Consider the following 23787-nt stretch of genomic DNA (forward strand, 5'->3'; position numbering starts at 1 on the left):
GGTATACATATATACATCACATGGAGCAGATTTCTGTTCTGAAATAGTTATTGACCAAGTTTGCAGATGAAGCAACCGGAAACAACTGAGGTTGTAGGAAATTTGTCTTGTGATGAAAGGTTTTGCTTGGCGTATTAGAAATATCCTGCTTCCCACTCTTTTTACTATTCAAATATATATTGCTTTCAAGTCATTTCATAAGTACATATACACTCGTGACAGCATATACCTATAGACCGCAGATCACATTGCCTACTCTATATACTCTTTTTTAAAGATAACTTTTTTACCAATGTCTTGGTAACTTAAGAGTTTTGTGGAAGTGCCTTAGGAAGGGTGACAAGAGTAGGGTGGAGGTGAAACAATGGGCCTGGGACCCTAACTCTGCTTCAACTAGAAATAAATGGACTGCTCTTATCTGTTGTAGATAACGGAACATTACAGTTGTGTTCTCCCTTTTGCAATCTGGTTCTACCATTAACAAATTTGAAAACCACTGTACTTAATTAAGGTTTAGGGTATGGATTTGGTTAACATGTATATACTTGAGCCAAGATCCTTCATGATAGGTCAGAGGTGTACAGACACGGAATACATAAGGACCATAAACATGGATATGTGGAGTCTAGAACAATCACCAATTGCTAATACTGAGAATGGCTAAGGGAGAGGATGTGGGCAGGCAAGCAGACACTGAAGTAATTGTCAACTAAATGAGATACTATGGTTACTGAATCACAGCTGCTCTGGGGAAATCGGAGCTAACCTGTGAACGCTTACAGACCTGCCTTCAAGGGCACTGAAGCTAGAATTGCATTAAGTGGCCTCCAGAGATGAAATATTTTGATGTTCAGTACTTCACTTTCCTCAGAACCACTTTGCTACGGAATACTCTGATCCTGCCCTGCTGTGACTGCTCTCCAACAGACCGTGAACTCGGGCAGTGCCCTGCCACTAAATGAGCGTGAAGTTGTGCTATAAAGTTTTACATGAGAAATGGCATCAGGTCAAGGTCTCTTTTTGCTTTCCTTTAAAAATTCTGTACAGCCTCGGAGTGCTCTCAAACAACTGCATCTTTTGAATCTGTCCAGTGGATTAAACTTGGGCTCCTGCATCAGATCTTTGTAAGGCCAAAAGAACACTGCCTCTAAGTTATGTTATATGTTAGTTACTCACATGAGCCAGATAATCAACTAAGAATCCCAGGTACATCTCTTCAGTTCAGCTGCGAGCCTGCGACCCAAAGATCATCTAATTCAGGCATGGCCAACAGGCATTCAATACCTGCTCCAAAGTTCTAGAAGTAACTTAAGTCATGGAATAAAAGTTGCTCATGAGTCTCTTTGATGCAATCAGCAATTCAGTTAATTCACTGAAGAAAAAAAGTGTGATGTTTACTTTCATTAAACCTATGCTCAGTGATTTTACAGCAAAGCAAGTATAAAACAAGTGTCACACATGAAACGGGATTCAGTTAACACTGACAGGTTAAGGTACAAAAAACAAATGCTTGACTCGGAAATTTAACTTTATTTACAAATGTTGTCCTATAACAAAGATGGCATTCTATTCCTTCAAACTATCATAACTGATAATTTCCAGGAAAAAAACGTTTACATAGTTTGAATCTTCCTGCATAAAACTGTATTAATGGATGAGCAAATATGGGATGGTCTAAGACATAAAAACAAAATGAAAAACTTATCTAGCATGACTCTCTATTGACAGACAGAATAAAGAATTATACCCCTTAGTTTGCTACTCCAAAAAACGGAAATGTGATAATTTGGGGGAGAGGTAAATACTTCACAATAGTCTTATATAATATAGTTTAATTGTGATTGTTCAGGATTGCTCTTGCAGCCTAATATTTATGCAGATTTTTTAAAAAGTCATTATTGAAAAAAGGGCGTAGACTTTTTCACACAGATTTTTCTACCAATGGAAATATGTAGAGAGTGGTCTGTTCTCATCATTCAGGCCAATTAATAAAATAACAAACGCACGAAAAGAACTTAAAAGCACAACTATCCTGTGACTATCTGACTCACAAAATTAGAATTCTCCCTGAAATCAGAGAGTATTGCTCAATAGTTCTATAAATTTGAATTTGTCACAGCCAAGATGATACATAGACAAAATAAAGAGTTCAAAGTAAAATTATCCAAATTACCTATTTATCATTTTATCTGTAGTAATCACTTTTTAAAAATCCTTTAAATTTTATGTAGGAAGATAAACACTCTCACATCACAGCCATGTCATGAGGAACTTCAAAACATTGAAAATTTATCCCTGAGAAGTGAGAGAGAAAAATCTCTATAAACGTGACAGTCCTGTACCCTTTTAACAATCTTTACCATAGCATGAACTTTTATTAATAGTTAGCAATCAAATATATCCCAATCTTGGATTGTTACTGCCTCTGATGACCTAATTTTTTTTATAATGAAATTATAAATGCAACATTTGTAAAAAAATCAGATAAATAGGACTCTGGTTTTATTGTCAGGTTTACATTTTTGTCAAGTGCAAGGATGACCAGCGAAGACATGTATATTCCAATAATGACCGAAGTAATAACTTCTGCTGGCATCTCTTCTTCTGAGTCTCCATTTCCCCCACTGTTCTTCACCCAAATAATAAGAGTAATACAATTGCAATTGAGTTTATTATTATCAATGGCACTGCAAAGAAAAAAAAAAGTTTGTTACTATAAAGAAAATAGCAGAAAAAAAGTAATAGTTACTAGCATCCAGGAAGGATGAAAATCTCTACCAATGTCATTCATAATCATGTTGCAAACACTTGTAACAAAGGAACGTGCACTGGATCATAAGATCCAAAACTTATTATAAAGAGGGCTTGTGTGACTGGGGTAAGCGTCACCTGGTGCAACGAGATCAATACGAAGCATATGTGAATGGTGCTGGTGCAATGCTGGGAACACAGCAGCACAGTGGACCCAGGCAGAAGTAGACCCACATGGCTGTGACACTTGACGTTACAAATGAAGAGCACAAGGCGCCTGGGTGGCTCAGCCAGTTACGCATCCAACTCTTGATTTCAGCTAAGGTCATAATCTCATGGGTTGTGAAATCAAGCCTCACCCTGAGTGGGGCTCCATGCTGGGTAGGGCTGGGCATGAAGCCTGCTTAAGATTCTTTCCCTCTCCTTCTGCCCCTCCCCGCCCCCAAACAAACAACAAAAACAAAGAGCAAAGACTCCAGTTTCACCACTAAATTTCTTAACTTTTATTTATTTAAGTAATGTCTACACCCCACATGGGGCTCGAACTCACGACCCTGAGATCAAGAGCGGCATGCTCCTGAGCCAGCCAGGTAACCCATTTCACCACTAAATTGAGAGTGAACTTATTTACCATTCTATCTAAACTTGTGATCAAAACAGCTAATAAAGAGGGAGAGAGAGAGGCCCTAATTTTAATTGTTTTAAATAAGTTTTGAACCCTTTTTTCTTCAGTTGCACTAAAATAATTTCCAATAGAATGGCAGACACAGGACTTTTGTTCTTCTCTCAAAAGCCTTGTAGGACTCTAGATGACTTTACTACTTGAAGCAACAGACTTTCCAAAAGGCAAGAACACTGCTTTCAGGTCTGAGAACAGGTTTCAGGTCATGAGAACAGATTCTACCACTGAGCATTCCATTTGCTTCAAGTGGTTTAGACAGAAATGAGAGGTAAACTAAGAAAGAAACCAGTAGCTTCTGAACAGTAAAGCCAGGCTAAAGAGAATAAAAATTGCCACAAAAACAGTATGTGATGATGTTCACCCTCAGAAGCTTTGCTACTTAAACCAACACCGCAAAATTAAAACTTTAAAGAGTGTTTCACTAGTTTTTCTTCTTACCTCTCATCACAGTTCTTACAGATCGAATAAGGTTCATTAGCTGAGATTTAATTCCTGGCTCCTCTCCGAATCCACCAATTCCCTGGTCTGTTCCCCAGCCAACTGCATGATATAAAAATGATTAGCTGTGTTAAAATTTATTATGCACTCACCTTGCTTCCTCATTAGTCATCTTCTGAAAAATTAGCTTGAGTCATTGTTAAAGACATAAAATATAAAGGCATCTGACTTCAAAGTTATACAGTACTGATTAAATATTGTATATTCTTTACTTTTTGATAGCAGCAACAATCTTATTTCCAGTTTGATTTTATAAAGTACTATATTATATAGTACTTTATATATAAGGTCTAAATCATTCCACGGTGTTTAATTCAGTGAATATGATTGTTGTGACACGCTGACTGGTTTCTTCCTCCTTTTGAAAAATTTTCTTTTAATATTTCTTTATTTTTGAGAGAGAGAGAGAGAGAGAGAGCACGAGCAGGGGATGGGCAGAGAGAGAGGGAGACACAGACTCCGAAGCAGGGTCCAGGCTCTGAGCTGTCAGCACGGAGTCCGACGCGGGGCCGGAACCCACGAACCGTGAGATTGTGACCTGGGCCAAAGTCGGATGCCTAACTGACTGAGCCACTCAGGCGCCCCTTTCCTCCTTTTTTAAACAAAACATTTTCCAGGTCAAAACTGAAAAGCAAGGCATACTGTCAAACTCAATAATTAATTAGCTCAAATCAGAATTTCTAAGATCCAACACAGTATCAGTATGAAAATGTTGCAGCTGAGACATACCGGCTACATTACTTGAGGAAATGTTAAGGGACACCTAGCTGGTGGCGCTTGCTTAGGCTTTCTGAGAGCTGTGCTCCATCCCACCAGCAAGGGCAGGGGACTTTCCCCTCCATCACTCTCCTCATTTCTCAATTCAGAGCTGAGGAACCGAGCCCGCTACCCCACTTATTCTCTGTAAATGAGTCATTTACCTTCTTCTGCATCATTTTCCTGATATTATAAAACATTATTTTTTCCCCTTTACCTGCTAGTTCTTTCTTTATTGTCATACATTCTTCTGAAGACCTACAAGTCCTCATTTCTGCAGGTTGTCTCTTGTCCGCATTTCAGGCCCACTTCTCACATCTTCAATTATTTTGTATCTCCCATGACTGTAGGGCTTAATTCCTGACAGGTTGGCCCTTAATCTCAAAGACGGTCTTTATTTTATACACGAAAGAACCAAGTCTCAGGTAACAAGACTGTAACTCATTTAGTCAACTTTTATTTGGTTGAAATAAAGGTTAAAAAATGGCTGTTTGCTTTTTTGTGTCACATCAACACTGAGATATGCTGTGGGATAAAAGTAATTTAAAAATCAAGTTCACAACAGAGCTGATGTGTTCTGACTAGCACTCCCCCCTCAGGGCCTAGCTTGTGTTGTGCTGACGGCCTTCCCAGTCGGCAGGGGTGTCACTCTTTGTTGGGCTCCCCCAGTACAGACACCATCACAGTCCGACCCTACACCATCTCTTGCAAGACTCTTTCACCAGATGCCTCTGTAATCTAGCTGTCTTAACCCTGTGAGTTTTCTCCCTTAAAGGGTCAGATCTTTCTACCTCACAATCATGTGATGATTCCCACTGCCTACTGAATAAAGTTCAAACTCCTTAAACTCACATTCTTGCCCTATATCCCACCACCACCCTCCACGTGTTCCTCATCACTCTCAATGCCCACTAATTGTGGTACATGTTAAAGACAGCTTCTGAGTCACTGCCTTCAGTGTCAGGGCCTTTCCTACATTCCTCTCATATCATAATGAACCTTCTTTCTCTTTGTTCCCCAAATAGCTGACTGACTGTAGTGACTCTGTTCTCCTTCTTGGTTAGTTGTTTTCAAGTGTCTCTCATTAGACTGAATAAAACCCTGGAAGACAGGGACTAAATTTATACTTTCTTCACCTTCCCACTCTCCCGCACCCCCACCCCACTGCAAGTACTTAGTGAATGTTTGTAGAATTGAAGTGAATTATCTGGGTTAATCTGGGACAAGGTGAAATTAGGTAAATTCTAGGACCACAGACGAAGACTTCCACAGAACTCTATTTCTTAATTTTTACGACGCAGCAAGTTATAACATGAACAAATCAATCCATTGTAGCTTTAGGGGAGGGGGGCAGGTCCTCCAATATTAAATGTATACATCTATCCAAGCTAAAAATAATTTTAGAAAATATACCTGCATCTTGCCTGGGCAACGTTACCCTTCCACCTCCAGACGTACTCTCTCCAGCAAGCAAATGTACTTATGCTGCTTTCCCAGCATTTGCTTTTAATGTATTACGAATTTTACTACAATGTCTTTCCTCCAAATAACTGTCTCACTCTTCCAGCAGCTCAGCCAGCATTCGCCACTGAACGGCAATCCTCTTTTTGTAATTTAAGTTCAAACTGTGGCACCAGCCTTCACCTACTTACAGTGTGGCAACACGATTTCGTATCAGACTCCGCAGACACACAGGACACACAGAATGACGTCCCACCAGCAGCGGTGTCAGGGTCCAACCTGCATAACTGCTACAGGAAAACTTCTATGGGAAAGCAACATGGCTGGGATAACGGACTTACAGAAGCCTCTGTGACAGTTCTGCACAACGAAAATGCAGTGTGGTTCTGGTTCAACACGATGGGATGGGGTCGGGCAGGAAAAAGTTGACCCTGACCCCCCTGGGGTCCCTGGCTACTTCCGAAAATTAAACTGATAAAAACAGATAAACAGGAGAAAAGCATACAAACTCTATTAACTTTTTACATGTACCTGGGAGCCTTCAGAGAAGGCTTCAGTCACTTCAAAGAAGTGACCAGAGCAGGAAACTTTTGAGACAAAGAAACAATACAGTTGTGAAGAACTGATAAGATAAAGGAGTTTGAGCTGAGAATGGGGGTAATAAATGGTGGGAAAGTAACAAGGTTTGTTTATACAGTCTTGCATTCTGGTGAGATCCTCAAGGCAGACTAAGCTCCTGCTTTGGGAAAGGAGGGCAAGGCGGGAGCAGATGGGGAGGGTGACCTTCCTGCGTCTGCCATTCTCTCAGGCTCCTTCAGCTGAAAATACTCAATACTGCCAAGGTGTCATAGTTTGGGGTAGCATGTCCTGAACCTTGAACCTCATCAATGGATACACACTTTTATCTTAGCTTTCACCTGTGAAACCCTACTAAAAATGACAACAGAGAATACAGACTAACAAGAGACACGTTTCCAGGCCAGAGAAGCCAATCAAAACTTGAACAATAAGAAATAAATGAAGAAGAGTGACTGACTCTAAGAGAAAGCTAGACACCTGCACCCTGCAGGAAGTGCACAATGGAACACTGAGGTGAACGGTGCTGAGACTGAGACCCTGGGAAGGTGAGAGGAAGCTCAAAGCATCGGTGTGGACAACAGGAAGGAAAAAGAGGACTCAGTGAAAGTCTACAAATGAGCAGTGGGCTGCCCCCTGCCCTCCCATCTCCGTCCCCGGACTGACCTGACAGAAGGGCTGGCCACTCACACCATCAAAGGCAAGAGGTTCACTCTCAGCAGAGAACCAAAGAAGCTCCAGAGTGAGGGGTATCCAATGTGAGCGGAGGGAGTGAAAATCTGCACACCGAAGTGTCAGGCTCTTGCCCATTTTCCCCGCGCACCTCTAAGTCGGAGCACGGAACACTGACATTCTGCAGGCAAGAAGTTAGAAAATTACTCTGGTAATTGGCCAGCGGCCCAGGAAGAAAGACTTCAGATACTGATATCTGGGGGTTGGGGGGGGGGGATCCTCAGCCAAACAGACAACTTTAAGCACCAGTGAGGCCCACCAGCAAACAAGCCCCAACCACACCCATGGCTTCCAATGAGCCCCTCTGAGCCTTACACTTAAAAATGAAGTCAAGGGGCGCCTGGGGGGCTCAGTCGGTCAAGCGTCCGACTTAGGCTCAGGTCATGATCTCACAGTCTGTGAGTTCGAGCCCCGCGTAGGGCTCTGTGCTGACAGCTCAGAGCCTGGAACCTGCTTCGGATTCTGTGTGTCCCTCGCTCTCTGCCCCTCCCCCACTTGTGCTCTGTCTCTGTCTCAAAAATAAATAAAAACATTTTTAAAAATTAAAAAAAAAAATGAAGTAAAAAAGAAACAATCTGTAACATGGAAAGAGAACAAAAACAGAAAAAGAGACTCGGAGGAAGAGACAATGCAAGAAGTAGAAGAAAACATTTTTACTATTCATGTATTTACAGTGACTGGTTTAATTTTTTATTTCATTTTTTTTAAGTAATCTCTATGCCCAACATGGGACTCAAACTCACGACCTCAAGATCAAGAGTCGCATGCTCTACTGACTAAGCCAACCAGGCACCCCACAACACATTTTTTAAAATGAACATCTATAGAGAGTAAAGCTATTGGACCTATGGAACAAGAACAGGATGCCATAAAAAAGAACATTAAGGAATCAAGATGGAGCTCTTGTTCTTGCTATGTTAGCATAACAAGTTCAAGAGGTTGACAGATTAAGTTGAGAAAACCTATTCGACAAGGCTAACAAAGGGTATATATCTGTCAAAACAACTGGAGTTCCAGAGAGAAGGAAAAACAGGAAGAAACTGTCAAAGAAATATTAAGAGATAATATTTCAGAACTGAAGGACATGAGTCTTTAGGCCAAAAGGGCCCAATCAGAGAAGAGCTTAATGGGGGGGGCAGGGGGAGGCACACATTGTACATTCTCAGACCTCTGAAGATAAGAACACTCTAAAGCCTTTCAGAGAGACCAGTCAGGTTGCACAAAGAATCAGGAAACAGAATGGCATCAGACTTCTTAACATCAATACTGGAAATTAGAAAATTAAGTGAAACAATGTCTTCAAAAAAAGCTCTGAAGAAAAATTAGTTCCAATCTAGAATCCTATAACCAAACCACCAAAAAAAAGCTAGAAGAATGACAGCATGGTTTTTTTTTTATTGTTCAGCTGTGAGCAATATTCAGTGATAGTAATGTTAAATATGGAATACAGATATCACCAATAATTGGCTGAAAATGGGAGAGATGGGGTAGGGGAAATGTGTGTGTACTTGTGCTCACACAAGAACAAATGTGCTGATGATGGTATAATTATACTAAAAACCCTTCCATAGCAGTAAGTCAGGGATTCGAAACTTGGAAGAGTTGAAAATAATTGCTTTTAAGAAATGAAGCTCAGGTTGAAGAGATGGGGCAGGAGGCTTCTATCTTTCTTTACAAACAGAAGAGCTTTTTGACTTTAAACACCACACACACACTATACATTACACTGATAAAGAAAAGTGAAATTTCAAAAGAAAGCCTGTAAAGATGTTCATCCACTGGAGAATCCCCTCTGCAATTAGAAGTTCCTCTGCAGGGGCGCCTGGATGGCGCAGTCGGTTAAGCGTCCGACTTCAGCCAGGTCACAATCTCGCGGTCCGTGAGTTCGAGCCCCGCGTCAGGCTCTGGGCTGATGGCTCAGAGCCTGGAGCCTGTTTCCGATTCTGTGTCTCCCTCTCTCTCTGCCCCTCCCCCATTCATGCTCTGTCTCTCTCTGTCCCCCAAAAAATAAATAAACGTTGAAAAAAAAAATTTAAAAAAAAAAAAGAAGTTCCTCTGCAGAGCATGAACCCCCTGAGGGCAGAGACAAAGTCTACAAGTAGAGAGGTTTCATTCAGGAATCACTCTGAATATTTAAAATTACATTTTAAAACAAGCTTTAATGATGAATCATGGGAATCTACTCCCAAAACCAAGACCACACTGTATATATACACTGTATGTCAGCCAACTTGACAATAAATTATATATATATATATATATATATATATATATATATATATATAAATCAAATCAAGTCAAACCAAACCAGCTTTAAATGGAATTGTTGGTTTCATTTCCTTCACTTGCTTTTCGGAAGTTATCATTACTAAAATCAATCCTTTCCACCCACAGCCACAATCTCTTAGATCTAGGTAAAAAGGACTTGTTTCTACACACCCAGTTTTTATCAGAAAACATAATTTCTGGGGCACCTGGGAGGCTCAGTTGGTTAAGCATATGACTTTGGCTCAAGTCATGATCTTGCTGTTTGTGGGTTTGAGCCCCGTGTTGGGCTCTGTGCTGACAGCTCAGAGGCTGGAGACTGTTACAGATTCTGTGTCTCCCTCTCTGTCTGCCTGTCCCCTGCTCACAGTATGTCTCTCTGTTTCCAAAATAAACAGTAAGTTATCAGTTAGCTTTAGCCTAGTCTCTATTCTCAAGTCCCTAGAATGAAAACTAAATTTTGGGTAGAGAGTAAATCATCTGTCTAGATATTCTATGGACAAACACAAGAGTGACAAGTAAAAGACCAGGTGCCATGGATTATTCTTTTACTCTAACAAATAGCTTTCCCTCCAACTGCTACTTAGGGAGTCTCGGTTGTTTTCCTAAGGAAACTGGCCAAAAGCTTGAAAGAGTTTTGTCCTTTTTTTTTTTTTTTTTTTTTTAAAGGAGAAAGATTTAATTCTGCAGCTCTCTTGACACTTCCATAGCTAGAGGGCCTAGAAAAGAATAAATGATAAGACCTGCCAGCACTGGCCAGCTGCCATAATTTTAGGAATAGAATTAAATATAAAAGTTAGTTATTAGCAAACACCAAACATGTTCTGCTGCTGCCCAGACTTCAAAAAGTCATACACAAAATAGCAATCCATCCAGATTGAGCCAAAAACCTTCAGCTAAATACATTCTGAAGAAAAAGCATTACCTACTGTTCTGAGGGCTGGCTGACCCTGGGCAAATCTCAGCCTCTCTAAGATCAGTTTCCACATCTACAAAAGAGATGAGTGTGCTTCACTTTGTCAATGTCACCAAGTTGGTATGTGAATCAAATGCCATCACAGACGTGAAAGTACCTAATAAACTACACAAAGAACTCTGCTAACATATGTTTTAAAAAATTACCTTGATTAAGGGGCGCCTGGGTGGCTCACTGGGTTGAGCACACAACTCGATTTCGGCTCAGGTCATGATCTCATGGTTAATGGGATCAAGCCCTGCATCAGGCTCTGTGCTGACAGCGCGGAGCCTGTTGGGATTCTCTCACTCCCTCTCTCTCTGCCCCTCCCCCGCACATGCGAGAGAGAGAGAGAGAGAGAGAGAGAGAGAGAGAGATAGAGAGAGAGAGAGAGAGAGAGAGAGAACGAACTCTAGCTCTCTCTCTCTCTAAACAAACATTAAAAAAAATAAAAAATTACTTTGATCAACAAGATCAAGGTTGAAGTAAACGATCTGGTACACTTGGACTAATCTCTCGTGGGTCCACATAATTCTCAGCCCAATGTAATAATTTCTGCTTAATCTGTGATGAAATTCAACAAATGCTTTTCAGGAGTATATATTTACAGACATATAGTTACAGATCTCACTACTCTAAACTCTAATATTACATTGGCTTTGGAGCAGTCACTTAAACCCTGAACCAAAATACCTTGTAATAATATTTTAATTACTTGCGATGGACTGAATTGTGTTCTCCCCACATTCCTGTGTTGAAGCTTACATGGAGATGGGGTCTTAAGGAGCTAAGTATGGTTACGTGGGTCATAAGGGCAAGGCACTAATTTGATAGGACTGTGGCCTAACAAAAAAGAGGAAGAAAGAGATCTCGATTCCCCTCCTCGCTTCCACCTAGCCATGTGAGGACACAGTGAGAAGGCGGCCATCTGCAAGCCAGAATACCCCCACCAGAACTCAACCATGTTGGCACCCTTATCTCAGACTTCCAGCCTCTAGAACTGTGCGAAAATAAATTTCTGTTGTTTAAGCCACCCAGGCTATGATATTCTGTCATGGCAGCCAGAGTGGACTCATAATGTTTCATGTACGAAATGCTTCTTTTGTAGCACTCATAACTACTACTGGACATGATCCTCGTCAAAGGGATACATACTGGGCACCATAAGCAAAAACTAGTAAGAATAACTTGGACAGGTATTAAAATTCACTATGTCTTTTTTTTTTCCTTGCACAAAAAGGGAATTTGTGTCATTGTGAAACACTAGAGGATACAACACATTCTCTGCACTGCAATCAAAATACTGGTTCAACTATTTGAATAAACATACAGCTCTCAAATCAGGAATTGCAAGAATACGATAATGGTAACATTATTCAGTTACTTAGAAAATACTCACTGACTGATGGAATTGTAAAAATGAGAGAATCCCTGTCATCAGCCTACTGGAAAAGACGGAATGAAACTGCAGTGGTGCTACGGCCCACAGAATAGGTCAGTGATGGTTTCTGGGAGAGGCAAATGGCAAAGATATGCCTTAAAGGTCATTCTGACCTAAGTCAAAGTCACTGAAGGCGGAGAAGTATGAGTAGAGGAGAGAGAGAACCATGGTAAGAATAGCACATGGGGTAAATACTGCAGAAGGGTCAAAGAAGGGAAGGAAAGGGAGGAAGGGACACATCATAATGTGATGTGAGTTTATAAGTCACACGAGGAAGTCTGACTTTTATATTAAAGGCTATGGATGTTAGAAATTTCAAGAATTTCAAACCACTGAGGAACACGTTCAGCTTCTCATGGAAGGTAAAAGAAAGAGGAACAAAATTGGAGGGAGGGGACCACTGAGGAGGTTACTATAAAAATCTAGGCAAGAGTTAAGAGCCTACATAAACAATATTTAACAAATACTTAAAATATTTTAAAATTCTATTTTAAAACATATTTAGTTGTTTTGTTTTTTTTTTTACTATTTAACTTTTTAAAATCTTGTCAAATTTATTCAAATTCCAGTTAGTTAACATACAGTGCAGTATTGGTTTCAGGAGTATTCAAGTGCTTCATCACTTACAGACAACACCCAGTGCTCATCACAAGTGCCCCCCTTATACCCATCACCCATTTAACCCATCTCCCACCCACCTTCCTCCATCAACCCTTAGTTTGTTCTCTATCATTCAGAGTCTCTTATGGTTTGTTTCTTCCTCTTCCCCATATGTTTCTCTGTTTTGTTTCTTAACTTCCACATATGAGTGAAATCATATGGTATTTGTCTTTCTCTGACTTATTTTGTTTAGCACAATATACTCTAAGTCCATCCACATCATTGCAAATGACAAGATTTCATTCTTTTTGATGGCCAAGTAATATTCCATTGTGCATATATATCACATCTTCTTTATCCATTCACTAGCTGATGGACATTTGGGCTCTTTCCATAGTTTGGCTAGATATTTTGTTTATTATTATTATTATTTTTTTTTTTGTAGTAGTAATCACATGAGGGTCAAACTCACAACCGAGTCCTACTGTCCTCCGACTGAGCCAACCAGGCACCCCTAAATAAAGGTGTTGTTGTTGTTATTTTTAAGTAGGCTCCATGCCCAATGTGGGGCTTGAACTCACGACCCTGAGATCAAGAGCTATATGCTCTACTGACTTAGCCAGCCAGGCGTCCCTTAAATGTTTTAAAATAGCTTATCCACTTAAGGTATGACAACGTAGGTTTTTCCTTAGCTCTGGGACCATATTCAAAACACATGTTCAGATAAAATATCTGTGCTACTTCTGGAGAGAAGAGGAAGTGAAGACAAAGTTCTAGGAGGCAAAGTATTAACATTTCTGGGGCATTCTAACAGTTTTGTAGCAGTGATTTTCATTTAGGGGCAAAAAGCTAAGTCACCTGCAGAAATTTTGGAAAAGACACCGGTGAACTTCACTTCTGGAAAATATTAATGCAGGTCTGGAGTAAGGTCTGGGCATTATATTCTCTTTCAAGATCATTTTGGCAATTCTGGGTCCATTTCCTTTAGAAGCAACGTGTCAGTTTCTGTAAAAAGCCAGCTGGAATTTTGATAGACATTGCATTAAATCTGTACATCAATAATATTAAATATTAATACTAAGTATTAATATATTCATCTTTTTAAAAGTTTATTTATTTTGAGAGAAAGTGAGACAGAGAGAGAGAATCCTAAGCTCTCTTGCAAAATAAAATTTTTAAAAAATGGGTAGAAGATTTGAATAGACATTTTTTAAAGACACAAAAATGGCCAACAAGTATATGAAAAGGTGCTCAATATCACTTATCATCAGAGAAATACAAATCAAAACCACAATGAGAAATCATTTCACACCTGTTAGAATGGCCATTATCAAAAAAAACCCCAAAAAACAAAAAACAAGAGATAAAGACACTTGGGTAGCTCAGATGGTTAAGTGTCTGACTCTGGATCTCAGCTCAGGTCATGATTTCGTGGTTCGTGGGTTTGGGCCCCCCATCAGGCTCTGCGCTAACCAAGCAGAGCCTGCTTGGGATTCTGTCTCTCCCTCTCTGCCCCTCCCCTGCTCGCGCTCACATGCTCGCTCTCTCAAAATAAAAAACAAAAACAAACAAAAAACACCCAAACTGTAGATGCAGGGGGAGGGGGGAGAGACAAGAGATAATAAATGCTGGCAAGGATGTGGAAAAAGGGAACCCTTGTGTTTGGTTGAGGGAAATGTAAATGGGTACAGTCACGATGAAGAATAGTGTAGAGGTTCCTCAAAAAAATTAAAACCAGAACTACTACATGATCCAGCAATCTCACTTCTGAGAATGTATCCAAGAGATGAAATCACTATCTTGAGATATCTGCACGCCCATGTTCACTGCATTATTCACAATAATGCCAAGAAACAACTTAGGTGCCCACTGACAGACGAGCAGAAAAAGGAAATGTGGTGTATATAAAGGTGGAGTATTATTCAGCCACAAAAAAGAGAAAGCTGTCATTTGTGACAACGTGAGTATATCCTGACAGTATTACAGCAAGTGAAATTAAGTCAAAGACAAATATTGTATCATCTCACTTACATGTGGGATCTACAAACATCAAATTCACAGAAACAGAGTAATATGGTGGTTGCCAGGGGTTGAGCAGTGAGGCAAATGGGAAGTTCCTGGTCCAAAGGTACAAACTCAGTGATAAGATGAGTGAGTTCCAGGGATCTAACGTACCGCATGGTGACCATGGTTAACGATACTGTACTGTATACCTGAGAGTTGCCTTGAGAGAAAATTTTAAATGTTCTCGCCCCCACAACCACAACAACAAAATTACAATTATGTGAGGTGAAGAACACTAACTGCGGTAATAAGCGTCCCGCAGCATATCCGTGTAGCCAACGATCCTTGTACACCTTCAACTTACGCAACGTTAGACAGGCACACCTTGCTTCGTTGCTTGCCTTTATGTCACTTCCCCGATACTGTGTTTTTTACAAATTAGAGGTTTGTGGCAATCCTGTGTCAAGCAAGTCTAACGGCGCCATCTTTCCAACAGCTCACTTTGTGTCTCTAGAGGTGTCACATTTTGGTAATTCTCACAGATCTCCGTCTTTTTCATTATTATCGTATTTGCTATGGTGATCTCCATTGTATCCCCTTCCACTCACTTCTCAACACATGCCAATTTGGATTTTATCCACAGTTACAGCCACCTGTGTAGAATCACCACTGACTGCTATTACTCTGGATGCTTAGGACGCTTTTCCATCCTTATCTTATTCCTCAGAACGTTCCACTGTCGTACTACCTCTCCTCCTAACACTCCTTGGCTTCTGTGAAACCCACTGCTACGTGTTCCCTCTTCTCTTGTTTTGCTCACTCAGCAACTTCTCCTGTCAGTTCTCCCATCTCTACGTAAACATTAAATACTCAAAGAGATTCTGGGACTGTCCTGGTCACCAATTCTCTTCGTCATCTGTTCTTTCCCTGAGAGATTTTCTCTCTTTACGTGGTGGCTTCATTCATCACCTGTGCTCGATAAACTCAAATGCAACCTCTCCTGTGACTCTTGCTTCTGTTCTATAGACTTAACTCTATAGACCAACAGACTATTCCACATCTGCACTTGCCTATCTCACAGAAATCTCAAACTCACCACGTCCAAAACTTATTTCACTATCTTTTCACCTTCTTACCCACCACTGCTGCCCTCGTTTTTCTTCCAGTACTCTCTACGCCTTGGTAAAGGTACTACGTTTCACTCAGGTGCTTAAGCCAGAAAACCAGGAGATCTTTGACTCTGACTTTTTCTTCCCTCCCTCATTCCCAACATCCAAACAGCAAATCCTGCTTTTTCTACTTTCGAAATATCTCCTGATCGGTATTAGTCTCCAGGACTACCATAGCAAAGTGCCGCAAACTGGGTGGCTTAACACGACAGAAATTTATTTTCTCACAGTTCTGGGGACCGGAAGTCTAAAATCAAGGCGTCAGCAGAGTTGGTTCCTTTTGGGGCCTCTGAGGAACGTTCTCATCTATGCCTCTCGCAGCTTCTGGTAGTTACCGGCAATTCCTGGCATTCTCCGGTGTCCAGCTACATCCCTGCACTCTCTGCCTCTGTTGTCACTTGGCCTTCTTCCCCCTGTGTGTGTCTCTCTCTCCATATATGGACACCTCATTGGCCTTCCTCATCCAGTGTGACCTTCTCGATTACACCTGAAAGACCCTATTTCCAAATACTGTCATCTTCACAGGTACCGAGGGTTAGGACCTCAATGTATCTCTTGGGGGAGAAAAACCCAGCCCCCGTAAGATCTTTTCTACTTTTCTGCATAGTATACTAGTGAGGAGACAGACTTCTGAGTCAGAATGCCTAAGGTGAATCCTAGCTCTGCCACTTTCTAGCTGTGTGATCATAGAAAAGTTACTTCCTCTCTTTGGCGCGTCAGGTTTCCCATCTGTAAAGTGGGGATGAAAACAGTACCGATCTCACAGGGTGTTGTGAGGGTTACACGAGTTAATAATCTAAGCAAAGCACTTGATACAGATCCTGGTACGTGGTGTTCAGTGTTAGTTATTATTACACCCAGTCAACTGATGTGATACCCACCATTTCTATTTGCCCTGTTTGAAATGGTGCCCCCCACACCCACTATTCTACCCTGTTCAGTCTGTTCTCCACACTGCAGTGAGAAGGATCTTGCAAATAACACGAATCTGGTCATGTCACTACTCTGTTTAAGACCTTGTTTTCACCTGCCCCAGTTTTCACACTCAGTGTTACTCCTCACCCTCCCAACTTCTCCCAACCTTTAGCCTTCACCGAATTAACGTTTACTCACTTATCAGATTTTGGGTTAGACCCGCTTCATCCACGAAGCTTTCAAAGATTCACGCGTCAGCGTTTCCCTGCACTTCTGTTTCACAATATTCTGCATACGTGTCATTATTCCTTGTTCATTTTTTAATTTAAATGAACTTCCATTAGAAGGGCAAGGGGACTGCTGTAACCCCACCTCCTAATTACATGGGCCCAGCACACAGTTTGTGCTCAACAAATCTGAAGGAATAAATGGGTCTGAGTTTCAGTGATTCACACAGATATGTCTGGTACGCTTGCAGACGAATGATGGTATCCTTTGTGTATCTGGCATACCTGTGCAGATAAACGATGTCACATCACAGACTATCCTGTCTTAATTTTGCCTCATACAGCAAAAAGTGGCCTGCGCGGGATGGCACGCAAATCGCTGTATTGTGAGTTACCAGCGCACATAATTGTGTCTTCATCTTGCTATTCTTAGATTCTAGCCTGGCACACTGTAGGCATCCAATAAGCTGTGCTGCATAAACTTTTCTAGGAACGTGGGTAGCTGGATGTCCTGATAATCCGAACACTGTCCCTTTCCTCCTATCCGCAAAGACCAGGAACCCTACGGCCCTCCATCAGTTCATTCTTCTAATTACCCACACTCCAAAATGAGCCACGCCCCTCCCTCTGTACCTAAAAACTCAGACCCCAGGTTTCTGACCATTAAAAACAGTCACAGACGAGTGCATTAAATTACTAACCTAAACAAACTGCAGGGGCAGGGGCGCCCCTGGGTCTTCTGTATCCCTCCCCATCCCGACCCCGGGGGTCCGGCACGCAGGGCGCACCTGTTAAACAATCTTCACCCCGTGTTGAGCTCAAACTCGGTGAGACGGAAGTGGCTCGGCTTCCTCCCGTCAAGGAAGGGCCCTAAGAGTAGAGCCCTCGGCCTCCCGTCGGTCCCGGCCCAGGCTGTCCCCTCCCGCGGCCCGACCGGGCACCGCTCTCCCGGGGCTCCGCCGCCGCCTCCCCCCCTCCCCCCAGCCCGGCCCCGCGGCCTCACTCACTGTTCTTGAGGAAGCGCTCTTCGTGCAGCACGGCGATGGCATTGACGCAGAGCAGGGCCGCCTGCAGCAGCGAGTATAACGTAAAGGCCATAGCCTCCCGGAGCCGCCCGAGGCCCGACCGTTCTTTCTCCCGCCGCCGCCGCAGGGGACGTGGCGCCGCCACGACCAGCGCTCTCCTACGGGAGCCGGGCAGGCCCCAAACGCGCTCTCCCAGAAGCTCCGCCCCCATCCGGCTAGACCCGCCCCACGCTCACGTCAGCCAGGCGGGTCGGCTCCGCTGTCTAGACCTGTGAGGTCCAGTGCCGTGGCCAGCCACGCGTGGCTGCTCAAAGCTGGAAATGTGGCTGGCGGCGGTTGGGGTGCTGTAAAGTGGGAAAGACTGTACACGCGGGATTTCAAAGGCTTAGGACGAAAACAAGAACGTCAAATCTTTCGTTAATTTTTAAATGTTGATTGCCTGTTGAAATATTTTAAATATATTAGGTAGATAAAGTGAATTGTTAACATTAACTTGTGCTCTTTTTTTTTTTTAATGTGGCTATGAGGACATTGTTAATGACATGTGAGGCTTGCATTGTATTTCTTTTGAAATACACTGTACTTGACACTCCCCCGAGCTGTATGGGATGTTAATATTCCTATTTTACAGATGAAGAAACAGAGGCTTTGGCAAATACATTTGTTAAAACTTTAAAGTGAAAATGACATGTACTAAAATTACTCAGTGAGAAACAGTCTATCTTTGATCAAACTAGCCAGGCCTCTATTGAGGCCTCTTCTCCACTAGGCCTCAACCTCAGCCTATGGAAACTAGACTCTCAACACAAATGATTTCATCCACTTTCCTGCCCCTCCCTTAAACGGTAGCGTAGTTCCTAATAGCTGAAGGCCACATCCTTAGGATGACCCCAGCCCCCCTTAAAGAAAGCTCAAGGCTGCCAAAAGTATTTACTGTTTGTTCTAGCCAACCTGAAAATAGGCCCCTGACCATCCTTTCTTGCAACATTTTACTTAAAAAGGCCTACATTGTGACTCCTTCCTCTGTGCCTTTGAGATGTATATGTATTTCCTGTAATTCAGGAGTGTCTTTCTGACCTGAAAGCCATTCCCTTATAATATAATCTTCAGAAAGAATAAGGCCTCTTGTTTCCCAGTGTCTGTGGGAGGGTAGAATCCTAACTTTGATCATTGCCAGCTAACAGTCCCAACTGGCCAGTCAACATTTATACTGACCACCCCTCTGTCATTTTTCCCATCTTTTGACTTTACAGAGCCCCTGTTCACCTCCTTTTCTTCTCTCTCATTCTCCCTTTAAAATGCCCTGTCTGTAGGGGCGCCTGGGTGGCGCAGTCGGTTAAGCGTCCGACTTCAGCCAGGTCACGATCTCGCGGTCCGTGAGTTCGAGCCCCGCGTCGGGCTCTGGGCTGATGGCTCAGAGCCTGGAGCCTGTTTCCAATTCTGTGTCTCCCTCTCTCTCTGCCCCTCCCCCCGTTCATGCTCTGTCTCTCTCTGTCCCCAAAATAAATAAACGTTGAAAAAAAAATTTAAAAAAATAAATAAATAATAAATAAATAAATAAATAAAATAAAATGCCCTGTCTTGGGGCGCCTGGGTGGCTCAGTCGGTTAAGCGTCTGACTTCGGCTCAGGTCATGATCTCGCGGTCTGTGAGTTAGAGCCCCGCTTCGGGCTCTGTGCTGACAGCTCAGAGCCTGGAGCCTGCTTCAGATTCTGTGTCTCCCTCTCTCTCCGACCCTCCGCCGTTCATGCTCTGTCTCTCTCTGTCTCAAAAATAAATAAACGTTAAAAAAAAATTTAAAAAAAAATGCCCTGTCTCCTCTGTACAAATTAAAATTGAGTTCAGTTCACATTCGACTCTCTTTCCTATCCCTCTCAGTAGTCTCAGTATATTACTGATTAAAATCTATCTTTACCATTGTAACTGGTGTCTAGCTTTGTCTTTGACAGCAGCAGTAAGAGGCTGAGTCTGATCATGTTGAATTTTAGATATTGAGGCCAAGGATGCAAATTAATCACCTCCTGAACTTCTCATGGTCCCCTAAAATAGAAAATAGAAAAGCAGCACATTAGTCCCAGAAAGGACTTTAGAGGCCCATGTGCTGCTGCTGGAAGAGACACTAGTCAAAAGAAAAAAAAAAAAAAAGAATAATTAGTTAATCTGCCAAGAAGAAATTAAGCTTAAATAGGCCAGCTAGTTAGTATCTATAGGGAAGAAGAAATGTATCATTTCCCACAGACACACATAAACACCATCTCCAAAATCGGCCCTAAATGCAAATCAGGTAGGGAGAGACACAGGAGGATAAAGGAAGTAAAAGAAACCACAGGATACCAACAAATCCTCCAGTTTCTGAAGGCCCACAAAACTTGACACTGGTGACAGAGAAGGAAGGTTGTTCCTGTAAGTGGACAGTGACCAATCCAGGATTTCTACCCTGGGCTGGGAGAGGGGAGACGGCATCCAGGGGGACTTGCCTGGAAGCTTTGCTTCTGCAGTGAATCATAGGTTTTACTAGATTGTATACTTAATGAGGAGGAGGGTCGTGGGGGATGCCTGGAGATTTGGGGGATAGATGCAGAGGAGGTGGGGTAAACCTCTCACAGTTACCTCTTTGTGTCACCTGCCCCTGGGTCACAACTCACGTGATCCAATTCTTTTATTTTCAAAAGAATCAGGTTAACCTCTCTGGGCCTCTGTTACTTCATCTATAAAATTAGGTGATTATGCTCTCTAAGGCTCCTTCAGCCCCCAAAATCTCCAGATCTAGCAAAAGCAGCTTAAAATATAAGATAATGTACAGGTGCTAGTACCACATTATCTGATCCACTATTTTTCAAAAATCCAGGCTGGTAGACCAAGCTGATAATGGCAGATGATATTTTTTGAAAGACTTGTTCCTCTGATGTTCCTACTTCCGACAAAATTTAAAGGCCTGGAATTTTTAAAATTTATTTATCAAACAGTTGTCTCGGCTTAGAAAAAAAATCTGCCTCCAAACAAAGAAATGGGTAAAATGCATATTCTGCAACTTAGTAGCTTGAAAAAACAAACAAACAAACAAAACCCAACTGGGTCAGGCCTATTTAAAATCAGAGCGTGGGGCATGGTGCTGAGCTGTTGATGTCCATGTGGTACATTTTCATGCGTTCACGTTAGACATTCTATCAGATACTGCTGCTGAGTAGTTTTCAATTTCAGATACAAATTTCTCCTTATCATTTGTGTCAAGTGTTGTTTGGTTTGATTTTTTTTTAATATGAAATTTATTGTCAAACAGGTTTCCATACAACACCCAGTGCTCATCCCAACAGGTGCCCTCCTCCATGCCCATCCCCCACTTTCCCCTCCCTCCCACCCCCCATCAACCCTCAGTTTATTCTCAGCTTTTAAGAGTCTCTTATGGTTTGCCTAAGTGTTGTTTGGTTTTTGTCTTCAGACCATTAGATGGCACACTTTGGCATCTTGGACCACCTTGCCACAGATGTTCTCTGTAGCACTATGGAGTCAATGTTTTCATTCCGTTGACACAAATCGAAGAATGAATGCCTTCAATAAAGTTCCTTTAGGTAAGGGGGAGCAATGATTAAGACGATGTCTAGGGTAATCTTTATGTTTGGCCCCGGATTAGATGTGGGGGGCAGGGTAGATGTAGTATTCAAATTTACCTTTTAAAGTTAAATGCTCCAGGATGGACTCAGTCCTTGGACTTAGGAGAAGTTGCATTGTTGAACTCAAATTTGTGCCCTGCGGTGTTATTATCGATGCCTTTGCCTTATAATTTTCCTGATCCTTGACTTTGGGTTCAGCTACATGACTTGCTTTGGCTGGTAGAGTAAAGAGGAAGCAATGCTGTGCCAGCTCTGAACCTAAAGGCCTTATGTGTTTCTTTCTTGTGCCTCTGACGTTGCCATGAAAAAAACCCAAAAAACAAAAAACAAAAAAAGCATGCCAGAGCTGGGCCACTGGTTCCAGGAGAAGGATGAGAGACACTTAGAACAGAACCAATTCACCCTACTCAAGTCTAGCCTAGATAAGCAAATCCGTATCCAAGTATAGATCCATGAGAATAGACAATTGCTGTTTTAAGTCACTAAATATTGGGGTTGTTTGTCCACGGTATTTTTGAAGGAACAGATCTCTACTCATGGTCACTTCCTTGGTGATCTAATTTATTATAACAGCTTGACATTTGTATACCCTGAAGACTCCCAAATTTATTTTTTTTTTATTTTGGGGGGGGAGGGGCAGAGGGAAAGAGAGAATCTTCTTTTTTTTTTTTTTTTTAGTTTATTTATTTATTTTGGGAGAAAGCACACGCACAAGCAGGGGAGGGAAGGGGGAGAGGCAGAGGGAGAGGGAGAGCGAATCTTAAGCAGGCTCCATACTCAGCACAGAGCCCTAGGTGGGACTGGATCCCACGACTTTGGGATCATGACCTGAGCCGAAATCAAGTGAAGACTCCCCAATGTATATCTCCTACCCAGAACTCACCCATGGACTCTTTGCTGGTATTTCCAACTGACTACCACTTGGGCGTCTAACGGACATCTCAAACTTACCTTGCCCGAAGCTGAACTCCTGATTTCCCTCCCAAACTCACTTCTCTTGCAGTCATCCATGGCAATTCCATCCTTCCAGTGGTTCACGGAAAAATCCTTGGATTGTCTTTCACTCTCTCCCTTTGTCTCACACCCTGTATACAATCTGTCAGCAAACTCTTTTGACTTTAACTTCGATATATATCCAAATCTGACTATTTCTCATCTTCTTACCACTAAAACCCTGGTGCAAGCCATCATCCACTCGTGCATAGATGTATACAATAGCTCCATGGTTTTTGCTCCTCTACCATTTCTTCTCCCCAGAGCCGTCCATGTACTTCTTTCAAAGTTAAGTAAGGAAAGTAATTTATTTGTTGAGAGAACTGGGTCATTTGTTCTGTAAGACTTCCCACATTCTGGATTTTGCTGAGTGTATCCCCACGGTCCTGGCTGACTTAAATACTATGCACAATACTCGAGTCATCTATAACAAAATGAAAACACTTGCTAATTGAAGAAAATAGTTGCTATTTAAACTGATTTAAACTGACTGCAACTTTTCACTCACTCAGTGAAAAATACCAGGTATGTGGTAAAGAAAAAAAGTTTGCAAGTCAGATCTTAGAATAAGTCTACCATAAATGTGCTGGCTGCTCTCTTTCCATTCCTATTTTTAAATCTCAGCGTTTCTATTCCTGTGTTCATTAAAAACTAGTTCATTAAGGTAAGGATTATGTATGTTACTTATCAAAAATTTAGACTCACCTTGAAGAATGATAAAAATGGATTATTCATTTTTAACGTTTTTGTCCTAATATATTTTGAGATATATATATGTATATATATATATATATATATTTTATTGTTTAAGTCTGAGATATGAATCAATGATGACTGAGGTATGTTTGCTTTTATTCCTGTTATTTACAATGGCAACCTTGAGTTTAAGTGGGTTTATGGCAGCAGAATTCACCTAAATGGGTTCTATTTGAGGTAAGCATTGGACTAAAATAGGAAAATCCCACAAGAAGAGCCTCATTCATGTTTATGGATTCATACAAGCTATTCCTGTTACGAGACTCAAATGAAACCATTTGCAAGCTGAAAGCCTGTGCATTATGAAGTGTGTCTGGAAATAGGGCTCTTGAAAATGGAAAGTTTCTTTAAAAAATAAAAGTGAGTCACT

General features: G+C 41.7%; 1 protein-coding gene across 1 annotated transcript; it reads right to left on the bottom strand.

The window, feature by feature from the left end:
* Window positions 1-1510: 1510 nt before the first annotated feature.
* On the bottom strand, window positions 1511-18252 carry IER3IP1 (immediate early response 3 interacting protein 1). Its single transcript, XM_043558755.1, has 3 exons — window positions 18040-18252; window positions 3872-3973; window positions 1511-2687 (listed from the first exon to the last, which is right to left on the bottom strand). The coding sequence occupies exons 1-3, from the start codon at window positions 18128-18130 to the stop codon at window positions 2632-2634; spliced, it is 249 nt and encodes an 82-aa protein (XP_043414690.1). The 5' UTR covers window positions 18131-18252; the 3' UTR covers window positions 1511-2631.
* Window positions 18253-23787: the final 5535 nt, after the last annotated feature.

Source organism: Prionailurus bengalensis, chromosome D3, assembly GCF_016509475.1.
Source record: "Prionailurus bengalensis isolate Pbe53 chromosome D3, Fcat_Pben_1.1_paternal_pri, whole genome shotgun sequence".
NCBI classification, from domain to species: Eukaryota; Metazoa; Chordata; class Mammalia; order Carnivora; family Felidae; genus Prionailurus; species Prionailurus bengalensis.

Coding starts and splice junctions, on each gene's coding strand:
- IER3IP1 (XM_043558755.1), bottom strand. CDS start 18,130: ATGGCCTTTACGTTATACTCGCTGCTGCAGGCGGCCCTGCTCTGCGTC. Junction 3,974..18,039: donor AGAGCGCTTCCTCAAGAACA/GTGAGTGAGGCC, acceptor TATATCATGCAG/TTGGCTGGGGAACAGACCAG. Junction 2,688..3,871: donor TGTAAGAACTGTGATGAGAG/GTAAGAAGAAAA, acceptor TTTTCTTTGCAG/TGCCATTGATAATAATAAAC.